At 36.5% G+C, this 12,872-nt stretch overlaps 1 protein-coding gene across 3 annotated transcripts in view; it reads right to left on the bottom strand.

Moving 5' to 3' along the window:
* Positions 1–12,872, bottom strand: part of LOC120079772 (putative E3 ubiquitin-protein ligase ARI8) — a 63,068-nt gene that overhangs the window by 14,100 nt on the left and 36,096 nt on the right. For all 3 annotated transcript variants that reach the window (XM_039034149.2, XM_039034151.2, XM_039034150.2), the window contains exons 6-10: positions 11,057–11,161; positions 7,818–7,906; positions 3,886–3,993; positions 3,564–3,654; positions 3,366–3,455 (exon numbers count right to left, since the gene is read on the bottom strand). In XM_039034149.2, the coding sequence (XP_038890077.2) occupies positions 3,366–3,455; positions 3,564–3,654; positions 3,886–3,993; positions 7,818–7,906; positions 11,057–11,161 (483 nt within the window). The remainder of the gene's footprint in view (positions 1–3,365; positions 3,456–3,563; positions 3,655–3,885; positions 3,994–7,817; positions 7,907–11,056; positions 11,162–12,872) is intronic.

The following is a 12,872-nucleotide window of genomic DNA, read 5'->3' as shown; positions in this document are numbered from 1 at the left end:
CAAGCTGGTCTTATTGAAGGTTTTGTGGTTGGCAAAGATAAAATTCAGATTTCCATCCTCCAATTTGCGGACGATACTCTATTATTTTGTAAATATGACAGCATCATGCTTGCAAAACTCAAGCAAACTGTGGAGTTTTTTGAATAGTGTTCAGGGCAAAAAGTGAATTGGGAAAAATCAGCCCTTTATGGTATCAATGTGGATGAAAACGAGCTGATTTCCACAGCTGCATCTTTGAATTGTAAGGCTGACCACCTTCCCTTCTCCTACCTAGGGCTGCCTTTAGGTGGATATCTGAAAAAACTATCCTTTTGGCAACCGGTATTGAACAATTTTCAAGCTAAATTGGACAAATGGAAACATTTCAACCTATCAAGAGGAGTTAGAGTCACTTTATGCATGTCAGTCTTGTCAAATCTCCCAACTCCCTTATACCTGAAGGAGTTGCATCAAAGTTGGAGAGGATTACAAGGAACTTCTTTTGGGAAGGACATAATGGCAGCAAGCTAAATCACCTGGTGAAGTGGGCTTCGGTGCAAAAGCCTTTGGCAGATGGAGGCCTCGGCCTTGGTGGGTTCAAAAGTATGAATTTAGCAATCCTTGCTAAATGGGGCTGGAGATACTTTAATGAGGAAGGTTCTTTTTGGGGCCAAGTAATCAGAAGCATACATGGAAAGGATTCTTTTAATTGGCACACGGCAGGTAAAGGGGGCAGAAGTTTGAGAAGCCCGTGGGTCAGTATCTTGGCTAAAAGTTAAGTCTTTGGCCACTTTCAAGCTTGGAAATGGCAGCCGGATTGCGTTTTGGTTAGACCCTTGGGAAGGAGTGACCCCTTTAAATACCGTATTTCCAAGTCTTTTCAAAATCACCTTGTTTCCAAATGGTTCAGTAGCTGACCATTGGGACAGCCGACTGGCCGCTTGGTCGATTTCCTTCCGACGTTTGCTTAAAGATAATGAGATGCTTTCTTTTCAAGAGCTGCTTGGGTTCTTGCAGCAAGAAGAGTTTCAGTTGAATTTGATAAAAGGGAGTGGTCCATTTCAGCCTCGGGTCTTTTCACGGTCAATTCCCTTAAATTACACCTTTCCCCCTCCTCCCCTTTGGACAAATCTCTTTTCTCGGCCTTGTGGAAGACAAGTAGCCCTCGAAGGATTAATATTCTCGTCTGGATAATGCTTTATGGACAGCTGAATGTAGCCTCGGTTTTACAAAGGAAGTTGTCATCCAGCTATATTTCCCCTTTAATCTGCCCTTTGTGCCTTCATTCTTTTGAAGATTCTCTCCACCTATTCTTTGTGTGTTCCTATTCAGCTTGATGCTGGGAAAAGTTGCTGTCCATCTTCAATATTTCATGGGTTATGAGTAATGATTTCAGGGGTAACGTGTTGCAGTTATTAGTTGGAACAAACCTCCATAAATCCAGCCGTTTACTTTGGTTTAACGCAGTCAAAGCTCTTTTGGCAGAACTTTGGTTTGAAAGAAATCAAAGGGTTTTTCATGATAAATCTCTTGGTTGCCAAGACCACCTCGAATCCGCCCGTCGGCATGCCTCTTCCTGGTGTATCCTCTCCAAGCCTTTTAATAGCTACAGTTTATCAGATTTCAATCTCAACTGGAGAGCGTTAATCTCCCTTCCCAGCAGTGTTCTTAGCCTCGTCAGTAGTCTGCTGTTTTCCTTGGTTTTTTTTTTTCCAGACTGTCTTGTTTTGTTTCCCCCCAGTGTTCGGCCATTGTTTGGGCTTGTAGTGTTTTGTTCTATTCTCATATTACTAGTTTAATTTTAATTTTATTTTCTTGGATGTGATGAGGACGCTAAGGGGGTGTCAACCTAGTTGAGATGCCCGAGTGCGCTTACTGATCCATTGGATCCGTTTGGTCTTTCATGGTTGTATCGCTCATTGTATAACCCTCTTGTACTTTGGGCCTTAGATCACATTATAATGAATTGTTTCTTTTTCAAAAAAAAAAAAAAAAGGTTGGGTTCTTCATTTAATAAGATGCAATCATTCTTTTGACTTTTTCATTCTTTAGCATACACCAAAATTAGATTAGGGTTTCTCAATATTACAATGAGAGGAAAGGAAACCTAAATACAGAGTAACATGCGCCCAATGGGCTTTTACATGTAAAATAAACACACTAAATAATATCTAAATAATATAAGCTAAACCTATTACATTTAATATTAAATACTATAACATATACTCTTAATAGAATCCAACACTCAACGCTTTGAATCAGGAAAATCATTCACTGCTAACCCACATAAACTACCCATCAGCTGCTAGAATTCAACAATCTCATCATGTTTAAGCATTCTACTAAGGTAGCATGCCATGAACCTGCAACTCCATCCCAATGGTCAAAAACCGAACCATTGAGCAATAAAGCAATGCGATACAGAACATGATCTCAAAATGAAATCCGCCGACCAATCCCTAAATTGAATGGAGCAAAGTTCTCAACATGCAACCAAATTTCAGAAATATTGATCCAAGAGAGCAAGAATTCAAAAATTATCTAAGAACAGAACACTGCATCAAATCCCCAAGAGACAAAAAGATCCACAAACTTCATAAATGTTGCGAAAGGAACTGCTAAGAGAAGGAGAACGACTTCCAACAAAGGGCCAAACTTGCAACTCAGAGGTTTTAGAGCCTTCAATGAAAATGAAACTTGAAACTGATGCCAAAACAAACTGACTTGGTGTTAAATATGAATGATTGCCCAAAATTGAATACATCTGATTCACTCTTTTGTAATTTCTTTGATGTAGAGTAACACATAAAGTTCCAACTGCTGTCTTCCACCATGGAATTTATGAGCCAAGTCCAAACCATGGAGTTTTAGCATCCCAACCAGCAAACAAAAGATCATTTTTTTAGATGTGCCATTTTATCTCCAATACAGTAGCCAATCTTCTCATATCCACAAAATCCACAAATATATATATATATACATGCATATGTATATATGTATATTGAGTTCAACATGAGTTGGGGGAATTAAACCATAGACCTTTTGATCGATGATATACACATTATGCCAATTGAGCTATGCTTACTTTGACAATATGTGCAAATAACTGATGATGGTTAGGGTTGGGTCTAAGGACTAGGATTAGTTTTAATGTTTTTTTTCCCTCTGGTTTGCTCTACAGCTCGTCAAGAAATATTAGGCATAATTTCTGTCTTATTGATCATAAGAAGAGAAAATTTGGATTTTTAAATCGAATAAATGCTCATTACAACTAAGGAAATAATCTTCAAACAAATATAATACAGAAAATACTATTTAGAAGAGGGAATAACCAGCACCTAATAAACGAACAGAAGTTCAAAAGTCTCAGGAAATAAAAAGCATACCGATTGGTTGGTAGCCCATCTTTCATAATAATGAGTGTACCTCTCCAAAGAATTCTTGGCCATCTCTCTGCGCTTCTCGGCATCATCATACTGATGAACAGAAAGGAGGAAAACATAATGAAGAAATATACTAAACATGACGAGTACCATCAAGAAAATCTTAACAGTCCAAATTATAAGTAAGGACTATAACAATACCACTCCCTCCTGCTTTGCAGTTTCATAGCGATTACATGAATAGAATCCTCCTGTCCTCTCTCCATGATCAGACCACGGACCAAGGCAAAGCCTGTGAAAGTTAAACAATTTATTTATTTATTTATTTATTTTTTATTTTTTATTTTTATTTTTTTTTTATGTAATAAAGATACTAGTAGCAATTCAATAACATTCCCTTCAAATAAGGGAACTTTCAAATAGGAACAAGAATAATGCAACTGTGGAGAAGATATGCCATGCAACAAAATTCAAAATAAAGAGAAGTAACACATTTTAAAAGATTCTTAAGGCACAAAATTACCAGCAGAACTCAAATTTACAAGGTGGTGTGCAAGTAATATGCATGCACCCTTGATTTTTCTCAATAGGTCGTTTGCATTTCGGACAAGGTTTGGAATTTGCCAATATCCTGAAATCAATAAAGGAATATTTACAATACTGGAAAAGATACAATTAAAATGTTAATAGAAAATGTCTAGTGCTGCAACAATCATGATTTTATCATAAGAAACAGAACGTCAATAACGCAAAAAAGTGTAATAAAGGTTAAATAATTAAATGTACTCTATCAAATATCATTTTCCTTTACAAATTATTACGTAAAATGGCATAAGCATAAAATCATGTCCTTGAAAGCCTTCATGAAGAGAAAATGATCGTCGAGGTGGATTTTTTTTTTTTTTTTTTTTTTTTTGAAAGGAAACATTTCATTGAATAAATGAAATAAAGGGGAGACCCCAAAGCACCTAAAAGGTGATTACTAAAGAGATTTTCAATTGGAAACTGAAAAAGAAAGACTCAAATGGTTAAAAGGTGGCTTAGATTTGCACCAATACAACAGTAGACAAAGTATAATCCAAAAAATGCTCAAAACTGGAAAAAAAGATCTCTGAACAGATGCTTATTGCATTTGCCCCACAAAGTCCAAAAGAAAGCTCGAATAATAGCTAACCAAGAGGGTCTTCTTAGTACCATGAAAAGGATGACCAACCAACAAAGAAGCAAGATTGTCAAACATATTGTGGGATAAAACAGCCGACCAACTAAAAGCGTGCATCATCATATGCCAAAAATGCAACGCAAAAAGACAATGCACGAAGAGATGAGCAGCAGACTCTGAATGATTATGGCACATGTGGCACCAAATGGAGATATGGTCATATAGGGCATCCGACGTTGGAGCCAATCAGCAGTATTAATAGCACCAAGGCTGAGTTCTCATAATTTTCTTAGGGAAATGGTCCATCCAAATAGCAAAATACACAATCCTTGACTTGAGAATCAACGTACCCACCAAATCATCCATGAGAGATTTAATAGTGAATGTTGAGGAAGGATCAATAGTCCAAATCCAAATGTCAAGCGAGAGACAGAAATTGATAGTAGATAGTAATTGAGACACGGCCGCCCATTAAAGAGTTACCAAATCATTGACATTATGACGAAGATGGAAATCCCAAGCCTCAGGGGCCTGAATCCAAACATCAGCAACCTTAATATCCAAGAAACGAGTAAGTTGAAACAACGGGGAAAACCATATAAAGAACACCACAGCTAAGCCAAGGATCCTTCCAAAAAGAAATAGATGTACCAGAACCAAGCTGAACACTGAGTACGATTAGCCACTAAATCAATAATCTAACAAATGAAATGCCAAGGAGATTTAGAATATCCACGAACAGACGATGGCCAAATACAGTTGGAGGAATAATATTTAGTCACAACAAGCTTACGCCATAAAGCATCTTTCTCATGAGGAAAACACCAAAATCCATATAGATAAGAGAGCTAAATTTCGATGTCGAAAGTTTCCAATACTAATACCACCCATTAGTTTAGAACGTTGCGTGATCTCCAATTTACGTTATGCATCCCATCCTCACCTTGAGCCCCTTCCCAGAAAAAGTCACGAATCAATTTTTCCAAGCCCTTAATAATGTCCGAAGGAGAATAAAGAGATAAGTAGTAAATGGGCAAGCTAGACAAAGAAGCCTGAATAAGAGTAGGACGACCCCCTTTAGAGATAAAAGCATACTTCCAATTATGAAGCTTCTGCTGAATGCACTCAACAATAGGTTGCCAAAAGCTATTAGAGAAAGAATTCCCACCCAGAGGCAAACCAAGATAAGTAGTAGGCCAATGGTTGCAGCCTAAAGTATCAATCATCAAGTCAAATCAAAATCAGCAATGCTAATCTCCAGTAGCTCACTTTTGGATAAATTAATAGAAAGACCCGAAGCAAGCTCAAAAACATGAATAACCTCAAACAAATATTGTAGAGCAGAGCGATCGGCGGTACAGAAGAGCAATGTGTCATCAGCAAATTGGAGATGGATCAGAACAAAATCTGAGACACCAATGGGATGTGATGTAATAAGACCCTTCGATGAGCTATAATCCATGAGGCGACTCAGACAATCAAAGAAAAAATAAATAGAAAAGGAGAAAAGGGGTCACCTTGCCTAATTCCACAAGAAGGGATAATCTTACCCCGAGGCCGACCATTAATAATAACTGAGCAATTTGCACTAGAAATACATTCACAAATCCAGGATCTCCACAAAGGGCCAAAGCCTTTAACAAGAAGAATCGCATCGAGAAAGTCCCAATCTACAGTATCAAAGATTTTTTCAAGGTCAAGTTTAAGAACCACACCCTCCTTTTTATTACGAGACCGATCATCAATCAAGTTATTCGCCATAAGAGAAGCATCCAAAATCTGTCTATTCGCAACAAAAGCAAGCTGGTTAGGCGCAATGGTGGTAGGCAGGACCAATTTAAGATGATTGGATAAGACACGAGCAACAATCTTGTAGGCACATGAAATGAGACTAATAGGGTAATAATCAGCAACGCTCTTTGCCTCAATTTTCTTTGGAATAAGACATAAGTCTTATTTAAAGAAGCATTAATAATACCTGTTGAATAGAAGTCATTAATCATGCTCATAATATCATGTTTTAAAGAATTTCAGAAATGGAACTCTTTTTTTTACGAGCCGCCACAATACGATGAAAAAATCTAATATTTTCATCCCCCTCAGCAAACCATTCTTTTTTTGAAACACTTAGCAAACCATTTAAGTTTACAACGCTGTCTCCAGAAGATAAGTTCCTAAGCCGTCAAAGATTCAATTTGTTCCTCAAGCACATGACCGGAAGAGCGTTGTTCACTCGAAAGCGGACCAAAATCCACCAATTTATCCAAATCACAGAGCTGAGCAATAAGAGCCAGTAAATTAGGAACAGCTTGTAATTTCGACGGAGCCCAATAGAGAAGGAAAAATTTTAAGTGTTTTAATTTCATCATCAAACTATGTCCGAGTTTGTCGCCAACGGGATTGTTGAGCCACCAAGATTCAATTAAAGGACGAAAATTGTGATCCTGAAGCCAAGAGTTTTCAAAGCGAAAAGGGCACGGTCCCCAATCAATATTCACCAGAAAAAAGGGCAGTTTGGTATTTTATTCTTTGGGTGTTGTCTTAAGGGTTGTTCTCCTTTGTCTTTCTTTTTGTCCCTGTTTGATCCAATTTTGATGTTGTATTTTCTCTTTTCTTTGTTTGTTTCATTGTAATTTGAGCATTGAACTCCTTTCATTAATTCAATGAATAAGTCTTGTTTCCGTTTCAAAAAAACAAAAAAACTTGACCAACCGGGAGTTTCCCCCTTATCGACTCCTTTCCACTGGAAATTTTTCATCGGCCTCTCAATAATCTTACACACTGGAATAAGAATTCCAAGCAAAGAGAAGAGGTAGCTAGGGATCCCACTTGGTAAGTGACTGGATCAGACTAATCATCCTCTCCTTCAAAAAAGAACCTTCTCCAAGTGGATAGTCATTTATGAACTTGTCTTCCCCAAAAAGAAATTATGAGAAATAGCTAGAACAAATGAGAATAAAAGGTAAAGGATATCGTGATAATAATATTTCACGCAATAGCCCAAAAGGGAGTATTTAAGTAGAAAAGACTCCAACCAACATCACAAGACTCCTTAACACCCTGAAGAAAAATGTTAACATTGAGAAGATGAGAAGATGTAACAAATATGACACCTCATTTAAAAATATCGATGAAATGGTCTCAACCATATCCATATGTATTTTTCCTTTTTTTTTTTTCATCAATAACATTCTTCAATGTATTACTACGTTCGTGAAGTTTTTCAATAGCCCCAGTTAATTGCAAAATTGAACAGTGCTGTATATCTAAATTGTTAAGAACCAATTACATACCAGTTCATATTTTCTGACTCAGCACTATTCTTCAATATCCATCTAGCTACAGTGACACAATCAACAGGACGATGAGCTTCCTCAGTACACTGCAAAAGATCATATTTTGTGATAATGATTTAGAATGAAATTTACAAATAATTTTTCTAATAACTACACGTCATCACGTTGATGAATGAAAAAGTTCCAAGATAAGATACCAAAACCCACACATTCCCACAGAGAAAACAAAAGTAACAAAGAAAAAAAGAGACTAACCCAATCTTAGTACATTGTAGAACTTAGATTACGAAATATTTAGCCAATGAAGACCAAGATGAACAATGAAACTTAGCCAAATCCAAAACCTCCCAATATCTCTATTGTTGACATTGCATGCTCCATTACTTCTTTCTAACTAAATAGTCTAAGCAGATTCTTAACAGCATTCGTTCCAATTATTTCTGCTCTACCTGTCAGACCATGTCGACATAACATTAGTATCATCAGTTCATCAAAAACCCAGGAAACATGAAGCTCCTTTCCCAGAAAATCGCAAAAATCTCTACTCCTATTTTAGCATGTGCATTGCATATGGTGTCTCTGTCTTTCCTTTTTTCTTTAATTTTATTTGATTTTATACTAAATTTCATATTTCGTTTGGTTTGAAGGAAAAAAAAAACATATTTTAAATTGATTGACTGTATGTCAAAATAATCATTGACAAGGCTGTGTTTTTGGTTTTTAGTGCATGTACAGCATAGCACAACTTGTGCAGGGCAGAAATTCAACCGGCACACAATGATTTTGTGGTTTAATGCTTGTACAACATTTTTGCGGACAGAGTGGAAGGAAATAAGCAATCTTCAAAGATAGAGAATGCCAAAAGAGGTTTTTGGGACCACATTCTCTTTCTGATTTCTTGGGCTCTTAAATCAAAGGTTCCTTGTAACCATCATTTGTCCATGATCCAAACATGTTGGAGAGCCTTCCTGTAACTCCAGCTTTCCCTCTAAGTAAAATATTGAAACGCTCTTTCCTTCATCTCCAACAAAATGCCTCACAAAAGTACTCTAGCCATGCAATACCACAAAATTGATTCTCCTTTCAAGTACCAGCCACTTGGCACCTCAATAAGCCAGTCCTCAGCATGATTAGGCAGAAAGGAAAAAAGAAACGAAAGTAACAACTCCTTCCTCATCAAAACTGTAAACTACTTTGACAGATCGAAAGAAGAGAGAGGAATCAATTTGTTCTATGCCTGCAACGGAATAATAACACCATTTCAATACTGATGCTCTGTTCTCTCGATGGCTCACCCCTCCAAGACAAAAGAACAATGGAGAGATAAGTGATCTAAAAACTCGCCCTCTTCAAAACAAATGTATAAAGAAAATAAAAGAAAGCACCCAATCTTTACATTTGTTAAAGTTTTTCGTGGCTGTTTAGCCCACCGTGCACAAGAGATCAAAGAAATACCTTCACTTTCTTCAGAATGTACAAACTTTTGTATCAAATTCACCATTTCCTTTAATACTTGCAGCTAACGATTTGTAATGCTTCTAGGAAATGTTGCACAGATCTTTCTACTTTTCTTTTATCTCTTCTTCCAACTTCTTCTTCTGCACCCGACCCTCCTTCCCTTAATTTTTTTCGATTGTCCTTTTTTCTATTCAAAACATTGTACTATCATTTCTTTTTTTTCCTTTTTCTTCGCCTTGAAAATGCTGCTTTCACAAAAGCCCTTATGTTCTAGAGTAGCATCAGAATAAGACCAATCAACTTTGTCACATGCTTTTTCATAGTCAAGCTTACACAGGAATCCTTTCCTTTTAGGGAGATGAAGAGGAGACTCTAGCGATGTTTGGTCCCTTGTCGGTTATATGTTTCTCTTTCGGCATTAGTGACGAATGTGTTTTATAATTATTAGCCCCTTTTTTCAGTTGGGTTTCCTTATGTGAACTTGGTCTTTTGGATGCCTTATATTCTTTCATTTTTCTCAATAACAGTTCCATTTATTATTAAAAACAAATAACAGATATTCTTTTCTTTTCTTCTCACACACTGCCCCACTACCTCAAAAGCCATGAATTTTTCATCTAAGATGTGCCTACCATCCACAATGATAGCCTGCAGATCATCAATGTAAGGGAACGACGACTCTTTACAATTACTTAGTAAAGAGAAGAAACCAAGCTGATGGGGTCTATATTCAGCGACTCTATTTCCCTTCAATTTCTTGGGGATTAGAAGATATAGGTATCATTCGGATGATTTCATTTTCTAAGAATCTTGCAATGCCTTTACTAAGTCAGATTTCAAAATGTTCCAGGCTTTTTCATATAACTGATTGGCTATACTGTCTGGACCAGGCGACTTCAAATTCCCAAAGCTAACCACCGCCTTGTTTATCTTCTCTTCTTCAAATGGGGATTCAAGGCACTCTTCCACTACTTTTGCAGGGGGGATCCATCCATATTGTCAAAAGTAGACCTCTGACCCACAGGTTCAGCGTACTGCTAGCAAAAGAAAACTACAAGTTCCTTTTCTATTGATCCTCCATAGACGAGAGAGAGATCATACTTTTCCTCATAGAAGCCCATTTGTGAATAAAGTAATTTAACCATAAGAATATTCTGAAATTAAGAAATAATGATAAATATAGGTGATAAGTACAATATTAAAAATTAAGCATTATTTACTAAAACACTGTTACAAATTACAACAACCATCAATCTTTTATTTTTAATTTACTTTACGGTTAGAAGTATCTTTATACTTCGTTAGACTCCATTGTTTAGATTCTTGATGTTAAATTTCAAAAGTGTGATAAGACAAACAAATATATACATATAGATTTTTAAATATATGCAAAAAGACAATACATTTATATTTAAGTAGATTTTTATAACAATTGACAAATAAATTTATTTATTACAATTAATATTAATATTCAGTATTAGAATTGATATATTAACTATGCCTAATTTGAATAGACTTTCGTAATTATCTAATCTCATTTATAATTGCTGAGTTCAAAAAATTTCTTATTCCTTGGTTAGGTCCAGAGCAACTTTTATACCCTCCCCCCTTTTTGAACATCTCATGTTCATGAAAATGTTCCCAAAAAATAAGGGATTAACAAACCAAAAAAAAAAAAAGAAAAAAAAAAGGCGTTATCATTTTCACAAGGATGGAAAAAAATTAAGGGTAGATATGAATAAGCAATCTAGTTAATAAACAGCGTGGAGCTGACTCACATTCCAGCAAAAGCTATAGGAGCATCTGCAAGTTACATCATAGCTTCCACTTCCAACTATAAAATCTACAGCATAATCACATCCTGGAGCGGGGCACCATTTGGTCTACAAAAAACAGAAATAATTTATGATAATCTTCTTAAACATTTTTTTATGCTTTCGAAATTAAAGATTTCTAAATCAGATAAATGCAAGAAGAAGAGCTCATCTTGAAATTCAATGCATGATTTAAATATATACACACACATATATGCAGAGAGCTGGTTTTGATACTTCCAGAAATTTACTATCGAGGAAAATGCCTGCCAATTGTTTCATAACATTCATGCAATAGTTGATACAGAAGTTAGAAAAAGATTTTTTCTCATCTTTTTTGTCTACATGGACAGTTCTTGATGTAGCATAATTAGATTAGCAACTATTTTGTAGTTTTCATTAGAATGGTTAACCATTTTAGTTGTTTTTTTTAACAAGAAAAAACCTTCTCATTGATGGATGAAAGCAGAGAAAAAAGTTCAAAGATACCAAATCCTAAAGGAGAGAGGAAAATTAAACAAATTAATTAATTTTTAAACCAAAAAAAAAAAAAAAAAAAGAACACAGCTGGAATAACACACTCGAAAGGAGGATACAGCGCACACAAGGAGAGAAACATGAACCAGTCGAAGATGGGAGGGGCACTTTTCACTTTTCTCCAGGAGGATATGTGATTGGGAGATAGACCCCTTTGCTCTTTCTTTTCTCGTTTATTGGTTGATTTGTCTCAACCCTTGTCCTTTCTTTCATTGGGGTTCCTTCCATCGAGCTTTGTCAAATATGGAAATGTCGGATATTGTCAACCTGTCTTTGCTAGGGGAATTTCACAGTATTTCAGAAGGTTTTTTTTTTTTTTTTTTTTTGGAAAAGGAAACATAAATTTTCAGTCATAGAATGTGTTGAAAATAAGGAGTTGTTTATGTATTTAGTCCTAAGGGCATTTTAGTATTTTTAATTTGCCGTAATTTTTTTCCTTTTCTGTATTAGGGCTTTCTAGAGCCTATTTATATCTCTGTTCTCTCTTGTATGTGTGTAAGTTGAAAATAATAAAGTATCTTTCTATCGTGATATATTATCTTTCTATCGTGATTTTTTCTCCCTGTACTAGGGTTTTCCACGTAAATCTTGTATTTTCTTCTTCCATCTTTTAACATGGTATCACAGCGTGGTGACGAAACCCTAGCCGTCATTGACGAAAATCAACCATTGGTCCAGACGATCTCAGCCGGTGACTCCACCACTGCCGAAACGAGTGCTGCCATCGACCGTTATCTTCAGTCCCTTCATCTTGGTCCAACACCGATTCTGCCGTCGCCCGGGTTGCCGCTATTGCCTCCACGCTGATGATGTCGTCCCGTTCCACGCCGCCCCTACCACATCTAGCACCTATGTTGTCGTCTGGTTCCGTGCTGCCGCCTACTGGTGCTGCGTGTCTTGGGCATGCTCGTCCAGGGTAATGTTAGCCCATGGCCGCATGTCTAAACCATCCTCAACCATCCCATCTTTGAATCTTGTAATTAGTTTAGCAAGTTGTTTTGATTTCAAATTGTTTTTTTTTGCCAGTGACTGCTCGCTACTTTTGATACGCTAGCTAGGCATTTTAGAAATTGTTCAGAATACACTATGGGAGAGACCCACTAGTCAACTCCCCGACCGATGTATTGATGTACTCTTTGCAATCTAAGCTTTCTTGCAACTAGCAGTCTTCAATGCATTCTTTAATGTTGTTTTCAATGCTTTTCCTCTCTCACGTTTTATAAAACTATTTTCTCTCAAAACA

Source organism: Benincasa hispida, chromosome 6, assembly GCF_027475165.1.
Source record: "Benincasa hispida cultivar pf3 chromosome 6, pf3_genome.v1.1, whole genome shotgun sequence".
Taxonomy (NCBI): domain Eukaryota; kingdom Viridiplantae; phylum Streptophyta; class Magnoliopsida; order Cucurbitales; family Cucurbitaceae; genus Benincasa; species Benincasa hispida.
The sequence above is the reverse complement of the archived record's forward strand: the minus strand, read 5'-3'. Positions and strand labels throughout refer to the sequence as shown.